Genomic DNA, 22,744 nt, shown 5'->3' with positions numbered 1-22,744 from the left:
TGGGAAGTAGTTATAGTACCAAAAATAGTAATAGAAATAGAATAAGCATCACTGTAGTACAGCCTCACATTTACAAAATTCTGAAGTGAGACTTTTACAGCTTTTTGTGTTGAGGTGTGCATCACCAAAGGAAAAAAAAAACAACCTTTCTTGTTGTTTGGACACTGCAGCTGAAATAGCTCTGTTATGCTACAGCTTTCCATTTAAGTTTTTATTTGATCTAGCATTTGGCATTCTCATTCAATGAAGGGATGGTCTGGTAAGGTCTGGTGTGCTTTGCTGTATGGCTAATAGAGGACAGAAAAAAGAGCCACTCTTGGTTGACATTCAGAAAATACACGCCATCTTAAATTACTATTTTCATTCTGCATGAACCATTGCTTTCCCAAAGGCTGTGACTTTTTTGGTTTGTTAGAGGCCTGACATAGACATTGACACTACAAGCAGTGATCAGTGCTAGGATGATTGTTCCCTGATACCAACACAAATGAATCTGTGGATAAAGGAATCTGGTAAGAGAAAGTAAGTCAAAATTACACAGGCCTGTTCAGGGTATCTAAGATAGTTTGTTAAAACAGACACTTAATGATGAAGCCTTGCAGGATCTTATTTCTTTGGAAACCATAAACATTTCCTGATTCTGAAATGAAGCTTATGATTAAGTTTTTAATGGCCTACATACAATCAGAGGAATTATGAATTTGCCTATAAAATTTAAAAGGTATTGATAATTAGTAGAAATTTATAAGTAGATTTAAAACTTGCTTATCTGTCAGAGTTAGATAATTTTTTTCTGGTGCTTTTCTCTATCAAAATATGTAAATTAAGTTGTTTTTTATCTCAGGCCTTTCCTCCTAAGGAACAACATCTCCTTTGGGTATTACAATTTCATTGAGTTACAAGCATAAAAATGCACTCTGCACGCATTAAAATGCTTATAGTATTTCTGATTGTTTCTTATTGCTTCTTTCTAGGTGAATTAAAGGAAGACAACAAATTGGACAGAAAAGATAAGTTTAGTGTGGGGGATGAATCAAAGAAAACAGATGGTAAGGACAACATTTTATTGCATTTTTGACACCCATTTTTATATACAATCTATTGTTTCCTAAACATCTCCAGTTTATTCTAAAACCAAAAAGGTTGTGTGGTAACCAGAAACAAACTTAACAGAAACAGTCATCGGGTTTGAAAAAAGCCATTGAAGAATTCTGAGGGATAATCATTCCTTTCACATAATGCCTAGTACCACTTAGTTCCACTGGTAAGCCTTATCCATCAAATTTTGTGCAGTACCTGAAAGAAAAATCCTGGATTATTAGAGTTGATTAATAAGAAATGCAGATTTGTGAGATTCTATCCTTCTGACTTTCTTCAGACTGTATTCTTCTGTCTGTAAGGACACGATGCATTGGACATGAAGAAATCAGGCTGAAGAAAAATACTGCACAAGAAGTTCTATTAAGGATGCTATTGAAAAGGGAGGCTGCTGAAACATTTTTGAACTGTAGCAATCCCAAGCCATAGGACTGTTTCATAGGTGTCTGGGAATAATTTCAAATGGGTCTGAGCCTAGTGTAGAGGTCCACAGACATATTAGCAGCCTCAGCAGTTTGGAAAAATATCTCTAAGTTCTGCACTGTGTTCACACTTTTACACTTCCTCACCTGTGTACCACAGGCCTATGAGACAGTATCTGAATCCACATTGCTTCAAAGACAATTGTTGAATTATTACATAGCAAAAAAATGTGAACAAATTTTCTAGCTTTTATTTTGTGTATCTATCAGTGAAATTCACTGAATTGTAATTATTTCTAAATATAAATAATACAGAGCTTTGTTTCGATGGTCAAAACCATCAAAATTATTTAAATTCCCACTGAAAAGTGGTAAATAGGAAGAAAATATAATATCTCAACTAAACACATAGAAAATTTAATATAGAAGCATGTATTAATTTCAGACACATAATTATTTATTTTTTTTAAGAGATCCCTTAGTAACAATTATTTAGAAAAATTCAGTTCTTTTGTTAAGAGGTCATGTTACTTATATACTTGAATTAAATGTCTGTCAGGCAAACAGTCTTAAATGAGTACCAATCACAGCTCTTACTTCAGTCATGCAGAAATTAGGCACAAATACTGAAATAACATGTGACATCAGATTTTCAGGAGTAGGTGCAGTTCTGGATGTAACAATCAAGATTCCAGAAAGATTAATGCACAGAATGACTGCTCTCTCTACTCTGGTGGGTGATGGCTAAGCAACAGCTGTGCTGGAAGTCTGCTTCCTTGCAGGACCAGGTGAATGCAGAAACACTGGGTGTTTTTTAGGAGGACTCAAGAGCACCAGCTCAGCCAAGAGAGTAGATCCATAACTCTCTAACTTTGAGGAAAATGTTACATTTGAAGGCCTTCACTATCAAAGTTTTAGAAAGATTAGGGCCACGTATTTATTTGGGCTGGTGGACCAAGAAATTAACGTGTCATACGAACTTGAAGATTGAAGATTGAGGATGTGAATTTGGTTCTTTACAAGTTGTTTATCTTTGGTGTTATTTATAGTTGTTATTTATTATCCTGTAAGAGATAGATAAGTTAATCTCTTTACGGAGAAGACCAGTACCATGGGACCAGTGGGTTACAGTGAATAAGTAACTCTAACCATGCAGAAGCAATTTGTAGGCAGACTGCTTCTCATTCAGATTATAGGTAATTATCAAACTGATAAAAATCAGAAAAGATATTGTGAATTATTCACTTTAGGAAGAAAAACACTAGAATGGTGCTTCTGCTTTGCCAAATACTGCACAACCTGTTCTGTCCATTATCCGCTCCAGAGCAAATCTCCTTACCAGCCATGTGAGGGGTGTGGAGAAAGGAACATTATCCATGGATAATACATAGATGTTTGCAGAGTACTAAAATATTTGCTCGAACATATGCTTTCTCTTATGCCAGTGCATGGTCTTTCACACGTCACACACTGGAAAAAAAGATTTAAGAATTAGAAAGATTGAAATTATGGCTATAATGTGCTCACCTCATATAATTTGCTTGTGGGTGAAACTCAGCTTGGACTTTTTTCAGGGTCAAGGGTACTTGGGTTTTACAACCTCTGTTCTGTTCCTGGGTTTTACAACCTCTGTTCCATGTGTAGCTGGGGAGTATTTGTATTAAACAGGCCCATTTGTGGATGTTTAACGTAAGAGATTCAGCTTTCTCACCGCTACCCTTTTGCATCAGTTGAAGTCCTGAACCCAAGTGACAACACTGTCTCCTACTGCATTTGCATCCTGCACCCAGAAAAGAAAGCTGCAAATTGTATTTTGCATAAATCTTTATAGGATATGTATCCAAGCTGCTTTTTAAATGATATATGAAGGCAGCTATTGTAATATCTGCCTATAGGCATGCATACATGAAGTATGTATGATTCTAATGATTCCAGTCATTCAAAAATTATTCTAATATGTTTGTCCTTCTACTGCATGGGGAACCTAGTGTCTAGAGAGATATAGAATAGCTAGCCATGTTGACACAATGATGTTGAAACCACATGTCTACCCTGTAGTCACAGGTATGAAATGTAGTTTCTTTGTCAGTTACCTTGAAGCTACAAAAAAAATACTCAAGTGGGCATGTCTCCAGGAACAAGGATCAAGCTCACTGAGAGTGTGAGGAACTAAGTGTCTAGCCAGACCTTTGTATGACTAATTCTATCCATACCAAAGCCAGCTGCAGTAGAGCTAGTTTGAGCAGTTTGAGTTTGAGGATGGCTATGTAAGTTGTAGTCATGTCTTGGATTTCAGACTTAATTTCTTCAAAATCCTGTGCAAGTCTCTTGAATACAGGCTAGTCTTCGTCTCATGTTAATCTGATCTTCAAATTATTGCTGTTGGTTTGTTTTTTCTGTTTTTTTTTTGTTTTGTTTTGTTTTGTTTTTGTTTTTTTCTGTGGGAACACAAATAGTTCATCAAGTGTTTCCTGTGGGATAGAACATTGTTAAACCATTTTGGAAAACTGAATTTTCTCATGTGAAATCATTGCTTGGCAAGTCTTTGAATGGAAAATTATAAGCAGCCCCATGAACATAATTTTTCCTTATATTTTAACCTTTCTTTTTTTGAAACAATTTTTTTCTACTAAAACTAACAGCAAATAAGAAAATTTTTCTTCCCCATTACAGACTTGATATAAGGAAGAAATTTTTTTACAGTAATGGTGGCAAAAGGCTGGAACATTGAAGTGGTAGAAACCTCATTCCTGGAAACATTCAAAGTCAGGTTGAAGAGGGCTCTGAGCATTCTGATCTAGCTGTAGATGTCCCTGCTCATTGCTGTGGAGTTGGACTAGATGACCTTTAAAGGTCCCTTTTCAACCCAAACTATTTTGATTGTATGATCCTATGATTAACACTTTCACAGTGTTATTTCTTCTACATCCTTTATTTTTCCTCCCTGGGAAAAGATTCTGCAATGTTAAATGCAGTTTTCAGTGTAACTTCTTGTTTTGGGAAAAACACAGTCCATTCAGTCAAATATACCCTCTTAGCTACCAATTGTAGACAAATAAAAAGTTTCTTTTTTGTGTGCTTGTTCTAGGAACATATTACTCTAATGGTAACATGCATGTTTTAGTACAGAAGTATACAGGATATTTTCATCTTCAACAGCTAGAACATAAGTGGAAACCTAATTTGCTCTGGCTCTGTGCTGAGCAGAGCTGCCACCTCATAGTCAAATCAAAACCTGTGTTTTGACAGATCTGTTTCAGTACTACATTCTTCTGTCTATGCAGTGCAACACAGTAGACTATAGTCACTATAATATAATGTAATATAACACTACATGTAGCCTTTTTAATATATGGACTGTATTTCAGAGATGGAGGTTTTAGCTTTAATTATTTTTATTTTTATTTTTTTAAGATATAATGTTGCTAATCAGTAGTTAAAGGCTTTTCCTTTGAGTTCTGTACTTTGCCCATGCCGACATGTACATCTGCCTTTCAGTCTTAATTTTTCTTGATAACAATTTCTTGATCAGGAAGTGAAAATTTCCCTGATTATTAAGTTAAAGCCTTCATTTCTTTCTGTCTCAGTTGTCCCAAAAAATCAAGTGGCAGAGTAGCTGGCACAGAATGTTATCTGACAATTCCTTTGGTATAGGAACATGGTGGTGAGAAGACACCATGATAAAGATGCCACAATTATTCAGAGAGAGTTTAATTAACAGGATTCTTCCCAGCTTCATTTGTCAAAATTTCTCAACCATTTAATATTGCCTGTCTTTGCAGACTTCTGCAAGATGCAATTTTTGTATGTGCCAATATAGCCAAAACTACTACATAGCAATGAACACTAAGTAGACTTCTGATGAAATCCTACTTATTTAATATTCACAGTTCTGATGCTGTTTTAAAGTCGATTACTCAAATGTATAAATAAAGAGCATTTGTTTATGTCTCCTTGAGAGAGGTAAAAAGGTAAATTGCAGGTCATATAAATAATGGTAATAATGGTGCCATTTCAAATGGTTTTGAAAGTTAAGCTGATCTCTCCATTATTGTCACAAACAAAAATTCCATTTCAGTGTGTAAGGCAAACACATTGTATTTCTCCTTGCTGCTTGATAGTGCTCTTCATATTAGTGTCATAATCCAGCAGCACAGGCAGATTGGAATGACTGTAGTTTAAGTCTACTTACTGAAGACAGTTTCCTTCCTTTTCTCACTTCTTTTTTTTTTTCTCCTGTTACGTGAATTACAATAACAGCTATGGCCTCAAGCTACAAATCAGAAAAGCTTGCTTTTTTCTCTGGAAAAACTTGCTTGTAACATGAAGGCATTTTGCCTTCCAAAAGGATGCATTTCACTGTACTTTATCTCTGCTGAACAATTGTTCCATAGAATTGCAGTATAGGATAACTGGGGGGTGGAACAGCTTCTTGTGCTTTTAAAAAACATTTTTGTGTTCTTTTGAAATAAACAGTTTGACTAATTTGGCAAGTGGCACCTGAGGCCAGATGGAATTTGCATAGAAGAATGCATTCTGAAGAAGATTTTATGCAGTTTTAAGAGCAGATGAATATGATCTTTGAAGCCAAGTGCAAAATACATTGTTAGTATCTAGACAGGGCAAACAGTACATCACCATGGCATGCGTGGTGAGAATATAGGGAATATGTGGAAAGGTATCTTTTGTAATTATGCAGATGATTTTACAACATGTCAGTTTTGTGTGTGCTTGTAAGTCTTACAGAAAACACCTGGTTTTCCTTTGAGACATACATGTGTCTCTCTTTTAGCTTGCTTTTTATTATTCATAGGAGCCTAGATACACAGTCTTTAGGATGGAGGATTGCCTTTTGATTCTACTTTACATTAAGTCACAGATACATGTGGCAAGCTGAAAAATTGGGAATTCCACTTGTCTTGATTTAAGTGAATATTTGGAATATTCAGGGGCATGGTGAAAAAAAATCATCACTGGAGGCAACTTAAGTAGGGGTTTTGAGTAGTTATCTGTATGGGGAACCTTTTTCCATGTTACATTTGGTCCTTTACATATAGTTCTGCTCAGAGATGGCAGATGGTTGCATTGTTCCTCAGGGATAACATTCATGGTCCTAGAGACATAGAGGAATGTGTAACTTACACAGTGCATTGCAGAAATTCTTCTTTGATTTTGCACCGGCAATTTATTGCACCAGTCAGGGAATACAGCTGTGACATTGCTTCTATTATAATCCTTATCCCATTTATGAAAATTTGCCTGTGCAATGATGTATAGAAATCTTCCACTTCAGCAAGACAAGAGTCCTCCTTGCTCCCAGATGCAAGAATTATGTTTGGTACAGTGACAATCAGTCTTCTTTTTCCTTTTGCAACACTTAGGCCTGAAAGAGAAATAAGATCATGTCTTCTCATGAGAAGAAGGAAGAATATGAAATGCCCCTTCAAAAGACATTAGTGACATTTAGATTGCATCTTCAAAAACAGAGCAACTAACTTCCAATTTGAGCATACCAGCTACAGGAAACAGATAGGACTCTTATAATGTGGCATCCCATTCCCAAAAGAGAAAGTAACATGCAGATACCTAGATACTAATGACTGAAAAGTGTAATCTTCATTACTTATATTCATTAACTAATCCATCACTAGGCAATTCATTCTTTTCTCTCCTTCTAAACCACTTCTTTCTTTTTCTTAACTTCAAATCTGATACTTGCAGACAATAACAAATTGAAGAAAAATAGAAGAAAATCAACAAATAGAAGAAAATCAACAAGTGTTATTAGTTGAAAAGTGTTTAGGAGTTTAATTTTAAAAAATGATTGTCAAAAAACTGAAGACATATTGTAAAGATCCAGATGAGAATTTTTGCTTTGAAATGGTGTTCCACATTTTTATCCAGCAGTAAATGAATAGTAAACATAAGTTTTGTTTTACTTAGATGAAAAGCTCAGCCTGATCTTTTATTTTCTCTCTATCCAACCTACTCCCCCTGCAAAACCCCAGTCTCCAACAGACATTTTGCCATGTGAGAAATACACCAATTCCTTGTGTCTGACCCAGAGCTAGGCATTATCCTAATTTTATGTTTCAGTTACTCAGGCAAAGAAGCCCAGTGTTTATTACAAAATTCTAATTCACATATGTGGCTGAAAACTTTGTTGGCTTTGATTATCCTTCTTCCTGTGGACAGTTCTGTTTGATTTCCATGGTAAAGTTTTGGTAGTGGGAATGGCTGGAGAGGTGGCTTCTCTGAAAACCCACTAGCAGCTTCCCTCATGTCTGACAAAGACATTCCCAGCCAGCTCCAAGAAGGACCCACCCAAAAAGGCCGAGCCCATCAGCAGTGTATGAGAAATCCTCCCCATGAGGAGGAAGGAGTGGCAGAGACAATGTTTGAGGAACTGACTCTAACCACCATTCTCTGTCCTCCTGTGCCCTGTGGAGGAATAGGTAGAGAATCAGGAATAAATTTAAGCCCAAGAAGGAGGTAGGGGTGGGAGAAAGGTGTTTTAAGGCTCAGTTGTACTTCACATTAGCCTAGTCTGTTTTCATTAATAAATTAAATTAATTTTCTCAAGTATGTTTTACATGCGGCAGTAATTGGTGAATGATCTCTCCCTGCCCTTATCTCAAAACATGATCCTTTCCTTATATATTCTGTCCCCTGTCCAGCTTAGGAGAAGAGTGATAGAGTAGCACCTTGTGTCTAGCCAAGGCCAACCCACCACACAACTCATCCCCCTTGCTCATTGAAAGACTGGGGTTTTTATTTTCATCCGCAATGGAACATCTCTTTAGGAAAACAGTGATCTAGCTTTTACCCCAAACATATGCAGAGGTTTGAGTTATGTTCAATTATCAAATATAGAATAAGCTTTTGCACCTAATCTTCTAGGTGGCTTTACCTAGTATCTGATTTCTGCCATACATGCTTTATTCAGGAAACTCAGTCATTACTTGGTATAACCAAATCTTTGCCAGTGTGCTCATAATATTTTTATCTGCTTTTATACATTTCCATAATATGCTGGTAGGCAAAATAACATATATTAAACCAAAACTGATCTCTTTCATCACTGATGTTATCCCAGGTCAAGTGGAATGCAAACTGTCAAGCAAACAGAAAACACAACATCAGTGTGAAAAGGACTAAAAATTGTTTTGCTTCATGAATGCTTTAGACACAATTATGTGCCAAAACCAGGCTACCTTCTATACTAATGCTATTTCTCCTTACAGAAAAATTAATGTTATGCACTTGAGTCATGTGCTAAACTGGACTTATATTATTTAAATTCACTTACTAAACAACTATTCAAAACTTTTTCCTAGGAGCATTTGTTCTTGTTTTCCCTTGCTTTAAAAAGAATACAAGCACTTTCAAATATAATTTTGTTTTCTGAGAGAATCATCCAGTGCTGAGAACTGAGTACTTAGATTTCAATATATTTGTTTTATTTTGAGAACTAGAAATGTCTCCAATGGTCCTTTTCAGGTGGAAAACTGCAAATTTTGACTGAGCCCACTTCAGCACTCAGGGAGACAAGAAATACCCAGATTTGGGGTAAAAAGCTTATAAAAACAACCAAAACCAAACCAAAACAAAAAAGTCACTGCTTTACATCCTGTAAGATTCTGAATGAGTCCAAAAGAGAATTAAAAAAAGAATTAAAAGTGGCAGATTTGGTGATCTGTCTCAGCAATTGCAAATACTTCTGTTATTTGTAGTGGGAAAGACTGGATTATAGATTATGTGAGATGCAGTTACTCAGACTACTATTTCACCTCATTGTGCACTGCTAGTATTTGTTTTATGATATCAAAGGCCACACAAGAATTTGCAATTTCTTTTATCATTTCACTCAGTGCTTGGATGGAGCTGGTTTTGGGGTGGGGGGAGGGGGAGCAGAGCTTCCAATAAATAATTTAATTTTGAAAAACCTATGCTTTTAATTAGTAAGGGTAGGAGCTACTTTCAAACACCGTGTCAGCTTTGCTGTGAACACTTGAATAACCTTACTGAGTTAGACAAAAGTCTCTTTAGCTCTCCATCTCCATGCATTTCACAGAAGAGATCTTAAAGAACAAAAATCAAAATCAGAGCAATGCATGTACCCCATTACAGTTTTCTGTGTTCCAGAAGGCCAATGCAGAGGTCAAGTCTCTGACTTGGATACACAATGATGGATTTTTCTTCCATTATTTTGACTAATTATCTTTGGAGCCCTGGCACTTTTGTGTATTGGGCACTGAGGCAACACAATTCAAAATTTACTTAGGCATTATGTGATAAATAATATATTTTTATTCTCAAATTTACTGTTTGATAAGTTTGTTTGGTAATTCCCTTCTTGGATTGTTAGAAACAGTGAGTAATTTTTCCCTTTCACATTCTTGGTGCCACTAGCAATTTCATTTGCTTTCTTATTAGACTCTCCCTGGAACTCTGTTTCTAGGCTGAAGAGTCACAGCACATGAACTTTGTGTATGGAACTTTCCTTCAATTGCAAGCCTTTTGCTATCTGCTGTGTTAGGATGTAACACTGTCAGTCTGCTTTACAAACGTTTTTTGCAATGTGGCAAGAGAATCTGAGTTTTATAAATATAAGGTAACCTTTATTTTTTTGCCTGTATTCTCAATAGTATAGTCCTGAATAATTGTGCTGTCTTGTGCTTTCTTCAGAATTAAGAATGGTTATAATGCTTCAGAAACTTGAGCAGAGAAAACAAGGACCATGCAAGAACCTCACAAACACTTTCATTCACAGGGTTTGAAGCAGGCTAAATAATTTGTGAAAAAACAAAACCCAAAACCCCTGCCCAAGGAATCCTTAATCCATACCATACTGTCCTGCATTCTGCATTCAGCATTTATTTTTTGAGGAAAGAAAAGAGGCTTTCCTTTTAAATGGAATTTGAAAACAATAGGGCTTGCTCTTGTCCTGATAGCCTGGCCTGGCACTGAATGCCACTGGGAGGTGTCTGTCTTGGTTTGAAAGATAGATGTCTGCCAAGGAAGGCTGGAACCTTCCTGGGATGGAAAATATGACCCCTTCCCCCCAAATTATTATAACTGTAAAATTATGGTGCTTTCAGGCAAAGATACAGGAAAAGGGATAACAGTTCTTTACTAATATATATATATAATATATACAGATATACACACACACAGTATACACACACACACACACACACACACACACACACGCACACACACACACACATATAATATATATAAAACAAGACAAGCAAACAACAACAGCAGCACAACAAACAGAGCCCCACACAGGCAGTTCCATCCTTCTCCCGGCTGTCGGGCACTTTCCCCTCTGGTGCAGTTCCAGTCACAGCCGCCAGGGGCGCTGGTGGCTCCCGGCCGGGCAGGGCGGGTGCGATGATTCCTCCGCGCCTGCAGGGGGCGAGATTCAGCCTCCACTCCTCACATGGCAACAGAGGCTCAGGTGGCAAAAGAGAGGGAAAAGGGGCTCCCCTTGCAAAACTTATGGGGAGCAGCCGGTCTCAGAGCATCTCCGGGTGGCGAGCTGGTCTGTAGGAGGAACCTTGGAAAAGCAGTCTGTAAAAGCAGAGACAAGCACACACCAAACAAAGGGTACAAAAACCCCAAAGTCATGGCGGGGGCAGCAGGAATCCAGGTGGACGAGGGGTGTCATGTTAAAGTGTAGCAAAAAATCCCGGAGTAGTGGCAGAAAACAGCAGGGGCAGGGCGACCCTGGGACAAGAGAAAATGTTGAGGGAGGGTGTTGTTTCAAGTTTTTCCCTGGCTCTCACATCTCCTGTGTGATGTCCATGGCAGCCAGACTCCCACAAGCAACCAGGAGGTGCTCCCTGTGGAGAGGAAAGGGGGTCATGTCTAAGCTTCCCCTGAGGCACCCAAACAGATGGTGAGGGTTCCTCCCAATGTGGTCAAGTGTTGAAAAGGTCCCACTTTAATGACCAGTCCTGCTAGCAGAGGCTCACCCACAGTAAGGAGAAGCAGGGGAAGACAAAACTCCACAGTGACAGCAAATCCTTCAGGCAGCAGCAGTCTGGCACCAAAACCACAGCCATCTGACCTGTGATACCAGAGAGAGAGAGAGAGAGAGAGAGAGAGAGAGGGCTGAGCCCAGCCCCTGACCCCCAGCCAAGGCTTGTGGTATCTCTATGCTCTCCAAGAGCATCCCTTCCCTCCTCCTCCCCATCCTGACCACATCTTTTGTCTCTTAAATGTCTGGCATTCCCATCTCTTAGGTAACAAATGGGAGAAGAAGTCCCTGAGAGAAAGAATAAACACCCAAAACAACATCCTAACCTTCAACAGCGTCTTAAGCACTTCATTTTTGGCAGCTGGAGAGGAAGGGGTGGAAGTAAAAGGCAAGCATTGATCTGGAGAAGCAGAACTGGCTGCTATTAGCAGTGCTGGAGAGGTCAGCTCTCCACTTCCAGTTGGTGCAACCAATATCACCTCTGTGATTTATGCTTGGTGAGGAGCAGGAGTCAATACCAAACAGATGTTTCTGAGTTAGTCTAAACTCTTACCTCAGTCTAAATGCTTCTGTGTGTCCTCTGTGTTGAGAGAGATTTTGCAAGTTTGGCCTTGAGCAGATTTTGGAAGTTTGAATTTGGCAGAATAAATGCAAACTGTTAAAATAGATAGCTCTTCTAAGACTTTGGGCTCCTAAACATCACTAAGAGAGATTAATTACAGTGCAAAACAGACAGTCAGCTTCCTTGCTGCGTGGGTATACTCATACAAATAGTAATTCTGTGTGAAGAAAAACATGAACTGCAGTGTATTGCCATTTCAGTATGTCAGTCTGTGTAGATATATGGCTTCATAGTCCAGCAGGCAAAAGATAAAAATGCCTTGATATAAACTAGAAACTGATAGCAGAAATGGATTCACAGTGGGTGCTGGTATCACAACACGGAAAAGTTGTAGAAGTCACTGGCATTTACATTGCTGATCAAAGTGAAGGCTGGCACTCAACCTTGGCAGACAATGTAAGTTCATCAGTGACACTGAAGGACTGAGATGTGTATTCAGGCAAGGCTATTTCAGATAATGATATTCAATATATGCTAAGTGGACTACTTAAAGTCTTAAGTGTTCAGAGCACTGCATATTCATTATTTTTCTTGTTTCAGCTACCTCTATTGATACATGCTGGTATTTGCACTAAAGCTATTGCATTTAAATGAGAAAGATGCTGAATGACATCCAAAGCTAGGGGAGTTGAAGGGAAGTTCTATTATATCCAATGGGAAATTTGGCTAGGAAACCAAAACATCTGCTCCACCAAGGAGAAAAACAGTTCAAATCAAGTTCTATGCTGATATGTTCTTATTGGAGCTGATGTAGCTTTTTACAGAAACAAAAAGCTATCACAGAAGTTAAGGGGTTGGAATGGACCTTAAAGATCATCTAGTCCTAACTTCCCCTGCCATGGACAGGGACACCTACCACTAGTCCAGGTTGCTCAAGGCCTTAGCCAGTCTGGCTTTGAACACTGCCGGAGTTGGGACATCCACATCCTTTCTGGGTTGACTCAGTTCTCCACAGGTAGGGAATTTCCAGAGAAAGGGAAAAACATTACATTTTCCCTTGTTTCATTAGCAGGGATTGGAGGAAATAAAGTTCTTGTAAGTGTGGATAGCATAGGAAGAGAAGGATGTGTTAGGTGGTTCTCCAAGCTCTGTTACAGATCCCTGGTGTGATTCAGCAAATCCTTTAAGAAGTTCAGAAATACTTATTGCTCAAATATGTCATTTAGCCCACCTGCCCCAAATAATTACCCTTCCTTTTGGGTCAGTCTTTTCTCTTTAAAATGTGGCTAATTATAAGTGTCATGGGATTGTTATGATCCTGTTAATGACAGTAAATCAGGCTGAATGTTTTAGTTGGGAAACATCAAGGAAATATAGTACTGTTGGTTGTGTCTGTTAGTATTACTTATTGTCGATTGTGCTGGAAATGTTTTCTACTCAGTCTAAATAAATCCAATAAAATACTGAAAGCCTAACTGTTTAAATTGGTGACTTAGAATTGCATCAGTGAGCAAGATTTTGTAGTAGCAATTTACAGGGGTCCATACTGAAAGGAAAGGTTCCCCTGCTGTCTGTGTGGTAGAAGGTACCAACTTACTAATAGATCTGTGCAGCCGCTGTATACATTCATCACAGAAAATGAAATCCAATGCAAAGATCTTTGTTTTCGCAGTCATTTTTCTCCTTTGCCCAAATACCATTAAAAAAAAACAAAACAATATATTATTGAACGTAAAAGAAATTGGTTTCCTGAAAGGGACCAAAAGATGTTTTGATGCAATAATGTCTTCCAAGGCATGCCCCGCCCTACAGGTAAATTCATCTCTCCTTGGGCTGAATCTTCTTGGTTGAGAGACTCTTTCATATGCGGTTTCCAACTCTGCTGATATAAGCATTGTCAGAATAACAGCAGCCAAACAGGGTGTCAGGTGTACTCAGGGTTAGAACAGCCAGTATAGAGTAAAATATTAATGTTCCTGCTTGAACTTCTTCCAGAGGATTTCTAGAGATGGTAATGAGAGAAATTGGATATACTGTCCTCTTTAATTAGAAACTGTCCATTTTCATTAGAAATAATAAAATCTTTTCTTGTCTATACTTCTTTCTCAAGGAGATCTGTTTATTGTGAAGATGGACTTGAAGTATGACTACATAGAAAACAGTTATGTTTGTACATTCAGGATAATATTAGCAAACATAGCCTAATTACGAGGCCAAGCGATTATGAATATTTGACAGAGGAGTCAAGCAGATTGTAAAATGCACCTATTTTGTTGAAACTTTGGTGCCTCTCCATACTTAAGGCTATGTTTTTCACTGAAAGCTTCAGTGGGAGAAAAGGGCTTTTAAAATGTAGTGTTCTTTTGTGTTTGGAGCATTTTCTTTTTTTCATTTCAGATCACATGTACAACATTCTTACCTTCATAAGCAAAAAGGTACTGGAAAAACTGTTGATCAAAGATGATCAGAGAGCCCTATGACAAAGAAACTATTAAAATGTCCTGATCTAAGCATGCTGGACTCTGTTATGTGATGTTCTTGATGCCTAAGTCTTAATTCTAGCTGGATTAATCTGATCATAATAGATTTCAATTAATTTAGGACAGAATGATATTTTCAGTTGAGCCCATAAGAGGTGGCGTGCCTCACCTTGTACCCTTTCAACAGTTAAGGAAAGCTTCACTGCTTGCAGAAAATGAGGCTGTCTAAAGTGATGCCCTTATTTTACTTTCCCAGATTACCTACCCCTTGGACAAAGTGGAGAAAGGCAGCATTTGACACTTTTCTTTTTTCTTTTTCTTTTTTTTTTTTTTTCCAGATACGGAAGAGTAAAAGTGTATTAAAAAAAGAGACTTCAAATCTCTTTCATCATTTTATCTGACTTCTTCACTCCTGTTCTCCTACTCCTGCAAAGACCAGTTTCTTGGAAAAGCATTAAACAACTTTTGAAACACTCCTCCTCTCACTGGCTACTTCATAGCTTATGACCTTACGACTCTGGGTTCAAGGGTGGGGGCCTTGTTTTTTTTTGTTAATTTTGTTTGTTTGTTCATGTATGTATGTTTTTTATTTTAGGTTTTTCTTGAAGTTTTTTTTGTTAAAAGGTCGCACTGTGATTTCATGATGCAAATGGTTCCATTTTTCTGGGCAGGTCAAGAAATAGAGAAAAAGTATTCTTTAAAAGCTGGTTTTGCCCTTTGCTAGCCTCAGTGTGTGAAACCAACACAAGGATGATGCAAAAGAATGTAAAAGAAAAAAAAATTCCTTGATAATAATTCACTTTTACTCTTTCTTTTCATGGAAAGCCTTTTCCAATTGCTAGTATACAGAATTTTACATCAGTTTTACCCCTGTAGTTTTTATTAATAAGAACAATGAATTTGTAGAGCCATTTGACTATTCCTTGGGATTTACTATCTTTTGCAGGTAATACAATGATAGAAAAATGTTTTTCTTTCTAAACAGCAGTCAGACTCCTTCAACCCTTGATTTTGTTATCTTTTTGCAGTTAGGAAGGAATAACCCATGAAAGCAATATTCTCTTGGGGCAAATTTTGTTGTCAGACTCTGAGCACACGTATTAATATGTTGCATGATGTGCCTGTGTAACTTGATATTACAGAAAATTATGTGTTTCCCACATTTTTTCATGGCCTTCTGGTAACAGCTGTTTGACCTGAAGATCTAGGAGGAGAGGGGCATCAGTTTGATCTTTCATCATGGACTGGACAGTCCAATGAAAAGGAAAAACATTGTTGGATATATATAAGAAGTATAAGAATGCATGAGGAACCTCAAGCACATTTGTATTTCTGGCTTGGGATCTTAATAGGAATCCAGCTAATTGTAAGCAATTTTGCCTGTTTATGTGGAAGTCAAGACATGTACATATACATACAACTATTTGTGCTGAACAACTTGCTGTTCAGGACAAGATCTTGCTGCATTACTCATATATGTATTTTTTGAGGAATCATACTCCTGTCATGGATCTTTTCTATGTAGAGAACATGCAAAACATTGGCTTAGAAAGGTAAATCTTTAGTATTTCCGTTTCATGTTTAAAAGCCCAGAACTCTGCAAACAAAATTTGGGTATCTGTTCCTTCTTAAACTCTGCATATATAGGGAGGAGCATCCTGTGACACTAGCAAAAATTACAGCAGTAAGCTCAGACTAAATCCATTTTTAAAGTGAACACATTCTTACTTAAGAGTGTTTAGTATCTGAGATTTTCATTATTGAGGCTGGAGATATTTAAAGGTGTTTTTCTGTGCTCCAGTATGAATTTGTTCAAAGCCAGAGATTTAGATTATGTTCATTCTGTGTAAAGGTTGCACTTCAATCACATGTTTTCAGAAAGAAGTACAAAAATAATTCTTGAAGTTCTTAGAACTCTCAATTCACTTCACTCAACCAGCTCATTTAAATGAAATATAAGGGGACATGGTCTTCTCATTTGTGAGTTTGTGGTACCATAGTAGCTCTGGTGTAAATTCTGAGGAAAGTGAAGGGCTGGGAGGACAATGTCTCCACCATCCACACTGAGCGCATTCTGTGTTGTGACTGGCTGTGTCACCTCTTATCATATTTTACTCCCCTTGCCCCTTCTCCATTAACATTCAGTCCCAATGAGAGTAGTGGAATATGAATTCCAGCCCTGAACAGGTTCTTTGAAGGCACAGTGATTAAATAACAATAATGCTGAACTAAATACCAGAGTGGTGACAGTTTGTGCTTAGACTTCTTCATGGAGTCAGGAAGAATATACCCTAAGAAAGTGTTTGGTCAGAGGTGCAGAGTGATTTAGTCAATATTTAAGTTACTCTAACCTTTTACAGTGGCTAAGATGCCTTAGATTATGCACACTAGAAAAATAACATCTTTTGAAAAATCTGTATCTTTTTTTTCATGTATTTCTGATATTTTCTCATTCTTTCTTTCTTTCTTTCTTTCTTTCTTTCTTTCTGAATTCATAACTGGTCTGTCCTTATTTATCATGCACTGGCACAAAGATATTAAATCAGGTTGGAAAACGTTTCTCCTTGATTATTAAGGTTATTCACTATTGGCAGGAGCTAATAAAGGAAGTGGTAGATTTGATATCTCTTGGGGGCTGCAAATCAGACTTGCCATCTATAACATGCTATAGGGAAAGTTACTAATCTCAACACACAGGTGTACAGCAAAATGCGTTTTAATACACAGAGCTAGACCTAACACTCTCTTCCTTTTAACTTATTTATGTAAGATACAGTGGATTATTAGCAATTTTTAGGTTATTTTTGTTTTACTTTTAAAAAAAGAAGTGAAACCTATTAGCTGGGAAAACATATAAACTGAAAGTGAAATCTAGAAATCAAAACCCTACAAAAAGACTGGGCCAGGTGAAAGCATCTCTTGTGGGGTTGCCTCCTTACTTTGCCTCCTCACCTTCCTGAAGCATTCTGCAGCCTTGTGCTGGCTCATCATGAACCAAAGTATGGTATGTTTAGATACCTCCAGTTAAGTTAGAGATCAGCCACTGTGCAAATGTGTAAAAAAATAATAAAAAATAATAATAAAAAATATATAGCTGCTTTCTTTTATTCTTATTCCACAAGGGAATCAATCAAAACCTGGAAAAGGATTAGGTGTTCATCAGCTAATGGCCTATGTTTATATTGTGAGAAAGAATTTCTGTTTTTACATCTTTACCTAAACTTTACGCAGGTGGATAGAAATTATGTTTTCAGGTGCCTTTCTTTTCCATCCTTGGTAAGAGTACACAAGCAATGAGTAAGCCAGAAATTCTGCAAATATTTTAGGCTGAATTTTTACAGAATTATATGGGAGCACCCACATGTCAGCACAAAGGAGACTTCTGGTGCCAGAGTGCTTTTTGCAGAGGGCAGCACAGGAAGCTGTGTGATAAAGATGACACTCTTCCACCTCTGCACAGAGACTGCTGGTGCTCTCAGAAAGCTCTGCCTAGTTGAAATAAGCACCACATCATCTGCTTGCCAGAAACTGATGTATAGTTTGAGAGGGAGAATCTAGGCACTTCCCCTCCTCAAACAGAGAGCATGCCATTGGAAGTATCAGTGTTTCGTTCTTTATCCGGGACTGGTATTCAGGGAGCTAGCAGACCTTGAACTCATGGAGACATAGAGCTTGAGTTCCTTAATACACTGTAGAAAAAAATGTTTCAATATATTTTCAGAGAATCGTAGTGTTAGAATAGTTTGGATTGAAAGGGGATATATAAAAGCCATCTATTCCAAACCCACTTGCAATATGCAGGAATATCTTCTATTGAGTTAGGACTCTCAGAGCCTCATCCAACCTCATCTTGAATGCTTCCAGGGATGGGGCATCTACTGCCTCTCTGGGCAACCTGCTCTAATGTCTCACCAGCATCTTAGTGTTTCATTGTATCCTGATGGTTATTTAAATTGTTCAAAGAGCAAGAGATTAGGGATGTCGCTAATATTTTCCATATTTGAGAAAAAATATAGATAAGGGAAGCCAACCTTTTTCTTTTCCCCTGGTAATAAAATAGGTAGTAATTTTTTTAAAAAGAATTTTTGCCATTTTTTGATAGATTTAAAACATTTCAGATTAGTCAGTGTAAGTAGACTGAAGCTAGCTGCAGCCTTTTGTACAGCTCAGGCTGGAGTAAATACATTCCTATTTATACAGTAGGTTGTTTAGCATCAGAATGAATCAGACATTTGGGGACTTGGTTCCTGATGGGTGAACTAAGGAGGCAAATACCTTTTTCTAGGTGTTTCTTTCTTTCAAGCATAAATTTTGTGGCTGAATAGAAGCTTTCCAATATGTAGTTTCCAATATGTAGTTGGTAATGCTAGAGAAGAATGGTATGTGTTGGTGTTTTTTGCAAGCTATCCTTTGAGTTTGAAAATGTTTGCATGTGTGTTCGTAATGCTTGCATAAAAAGTCTTACAAGCTCAGTCTGGAAGCAAATATATTTCAAATTACACAGCTGATAGTGCTATGCTGCTTTGTAATCCAAGAAAGTCCATAAGCTCACCTAGCTAAAGGTAAATGCTACCTGAATTTGGTGTTAGTCCTTGCAATTTTTACAGTGGCTCCCAAATCTGTCTTTTAGTTGAAAAGCACAATACTGTATTGAAATTAGTAAAGATGGAACCTTACAAGCATAGTACTTCTTTTCCATTAACTAGAATAAATAAAATAGTGCATTTCCAGGAGCTTGTGAGATGGTCTTAAATACTTCTTTTCTCCTTTCCCCTCACATTTAATTTTAAAATAATGAATTTGCTTATCCTTTGATGATCTATACCACAGGTTAATCATTTATACTCAGAAAATGAGAGCATTTTCAAATCATTTTCTTTTACACTTTTTAAATCCATCACCTCACTATATAATTAGAAACAGAATGATACTTTCCTTTCATGTGTTGAACAAGTGGTCATCTCAGAGCTTTATTGGCATGGTGTCTGAACATCATCATTCAAAATCAGAAACATGCTGGCTGAGGAAGAGAAGGAACCCTGTGGCACTGACTACATGCATATTACTCCAAGGACCCAACATCAGTGCTGGCCAGACAGAGAGGAGGAAAAAACTTTTGTGCATTTACTTTTCATAACTCATTTCCCTCTGAAGTGAGTATAAAGGATTATAAGGACAGATGATTTTACCATTTGTGTTACCCACAACATGAGCAGGTCTTCTTGGTCTTAGATTAGCATCAATTGTGCATCCTAATATGAGGCTTCTCCTGCTCCCATGGGTAGACAAATATTGTGATCCCAGATATCCCTTTTCATGTCTGACTACTGTGTAAAAGTGAGATCAGCACAGAACCAGCACAGGTGAGCACTGCTAATGCCATTATTTTCTGTTCAAATTAAATGCTCTCTGAGCACTTCCACTTGATGAGACTGCTTTCCTGTCACTGAAACATCTCTTTTGATCCCTGGTATGCACAGAGAATTCTGGTCTGTACCCCAGCAGGACCAGGAAGCAGACCTGTTTGAGGCATCAGCTCACCCTGCTCTGTGGACTTAACCACCAGGAAGAATAAAACAACTACTTCCAAGCAAGCTGGCTGACGACCTGAAACTCAGTTTTAGCAAATTTATTTACCCTTATACTTAAGTGCAAGACAGCATACACTCATAAATTTCATAGCACGCTCTTGGCCTTTTGTGTCATTTTGGCCTCTTCCAAGCACATATGTATTATAACACCCTGAGTTTAGATACTATCCAGTGGCAGGAGGAATATTCATAATTCCATTGTCTTCGCTGGTGGTTGTAGGAGTGCACCTATCAGGCTATATTACTTATGGCCATTGGGGTTTTCTAGTGATAAAATCTAGCAGCAGAATGACAGAGTAAGCATTTTCCTTTTCTTCTTGCTTGGCAGATATTTTTATACACTTTTATATGCAAACAAAAAAACCCCTTACTGTTGTTCTTGTAGTGTTCTTGTTAGGTTTTTACCAGGTCTTCTGGTTTTCTACAGGCCCAGATTCTCACAGTAATATTTCACTACCTTTTTCTCCTCACTAGTCTTACTTGAGAGACAAAAGCCATTGCATTCGCAAATAAGCTTAGTGCAAAGTAATACTTATGGCCTGATCACTCTTTTAGTTTGGCTAGTCACAGGGCAGCATCTGGGGACAAAGACTAAACAACAAAGACATATATAGCTCAACACACACTGGGCATTCTGTGTAAAGGTGGTGCATCAGGGTGGGGCCACCTTCTCCTGTTGTGGTAGGAGCTGATTACAACACCATGAGTTTTATAAATGAGAGGCTATCTCTCTTTGTCCTGATGATACACTTCAAACTCATGCCCTACTGCACTGTCTACCTTCAGCAGGGAGGAAGGGTGGGCACTGTTGCTAATCGGTGACAGTAGATTTCACTGCTCTTGTGGTTACCCCTTAACTGTTAAATGCATTTAAGAAACATTAAACCTCTTGGTAGGAGCAATAAGGGGAAATTAACCAAATTCAAGGATCTTAATCTTACAAAATAACCTTTTCTCAGCTGGTATTTTGCAGCAAATTCCATGTATGAGGTTGATCATAAACTTTGCAGTATGTTTATATAAGCAGAACTGATAATAACGATGTTTTTCCTGAGCTGACTTAAGATGAACAAAATATTCTCTAACATTCTTTAAGGAAGAAAAAAGGCAGTTTATGCTATATTTTATATTCAGGAAATAGAAAACAAGTTAAAATGCAGGCTGAAAACATAACTCAGCACAAGTTTTCTCCTGGGACTGAGTGGGTAGAGTAATGAGTAAACAATAGAGTAAAAACCTATTTGGCTTCTTAAGACTCGTAAGGAAAAATATGGAAAACCAAAATGAGTGACACCAAGTAATGGCAAATATTCTCAGTTGTTCTGAAACTAATTTTTAACAATATGCATTTATTGTTCTTGATTTGAAAGAAGAGTCTTGTGGTCTCTAAAATATTTTTCTGTATTTCTAGTTTTTCTGTAACTGAGTTTGTGTATGTTCATCCTGTTACCAAATATAAACAATGAGATCTCCCCTGCATTTGAATTCAAGTCTAGAAGGGTTAATTTTTTTTCTTTTTTCATGCTTTTTACATCTGATGCAGGCATGGTGCTTGCTGTTTACTTTTCATCATCCTCTCAGCTCCCCAGAGAATCCTAGTAATAATCAAGCATTTTTTAAAGCATAGTGGAAATGTTGCTTGGAGATGTTATTTCTTACCACTTGCCCTCTGGGAAAAGTTAATGTCATTACCAATGTAATTTCTAAAGATAGGGAAACTGAGGTAGAGAATTCTACTAGCTTATTTAAGGGCCCTCAGGTAAATCTCATCTTTCTACTTTTTTATTGACTGAAATCTCAATCTGTGAGAGTATCTATGCCAAGAACAGCACACTGCAGCTCAGCAGCCTTTAGCTTTAGACAAGTTACCAGTACTGTAACATCTTGGCTTATCCAAAGTTCCTTTATTGGGAATTTTGTCTGTCCTCACTGGTGCCAGTTTCTGTCAGGAAACAGTTTGAATGTTTAACCTCGGGATTATTGAGTCAGGCTAGTCTCAGCATACTTCAACACCAAAGGCAGCTTGATCCCCCTTCTCCATCCACTGCTGATAACTTTTGCAAATAGGGTAAAGCTGCCCACTTAGGCAGAGCATCCTTCTAAAGAGATTACTACTTTGGATCATCCAGGGTTCTCTTGATGGTTGCATTTGGAAATCTTGCTCTTTGGAGAGATCTTGGAGAGGTCTTGCTTTTTGAAGAAAAACATTTTTTAAAGGAAAAACTGAGGAATTAAACATTCATGTCTCACTACACCTATAATTCTCATGTAATGTAAGCAGATCTAATATTAAAACTAACTCATTTTTATACCTGTTAGCATATTTGCATTGGTAGTTTGTTTGTTTTTAATAAGCAATGCTTACACAGGACTTGTCATTCATTTCTCCAACTGTATCCCTTCTTTAACCCATTGATTCATTAATGACAACCTGCAAATAGCAAATTGCACATCCCTTATGTGCAGTACTTCTTCTGAGCCTCTCAACCACCATTATAATAAGCAGGTCTCTAAATGCAGAAGAGAAGGTTTTGGCATAAAGCTGTAAGGCTGCAAACAACTTGCTTATTGAAGTTTTCAACAGGGTTTAGGGTTGTTCACGT

General features: G+C 37.6%; 1 protein-coding gene across 2 annotated transcripts in view; it reads left to right on the top strand.

The window, feature by feature from the left end:
* The window catches only part of PDE1C (phosphodiesterase 1C), a 217,241-nt gene that overhangs the window by 188,872 nt on the left and 5,625 nt on the right, over window positions 1–22,744 (top strand). The window contains exons 17-19 of one of the 2 annotated variants that reach the window (XM_062498241.1): window positions 975–1,049; window positions 2,309–2,370; window positions 8,421–8,433. In XM_062498241.1, the coding sequence (XP_062354225.1) occupies window positions 975–1,049; window positions 2,309–2,370; window positions 8,421–8,433 (150 nt within the window). The remainder of the gene's footprint in view (window positions 1–974; window positions 1,050–2,308; window positions 2,371–8,420; window positions 8,434–22,744) is intronic. The other variant, XM_062498250.1, reaches the window with a different exon arrangement.

Source organism: Cinclus cinclus, chromosome 1 (assembly GCF_963662255.1).
Source record: "Cinclus cinclus chromosome 1, bCinCin1.1, whole genome shotgun sequence".
Lineage (NCBI taxonomy): Eukaryota > Metazoa > Chordata > Aves > Passeriformes > Cinclidae > Cinclus > Cinclus cinclus.
Note: the sequence above shows the minus strand (reverse complement) of the source record. Positions and strands in the feature narration are given on the sequence as shown.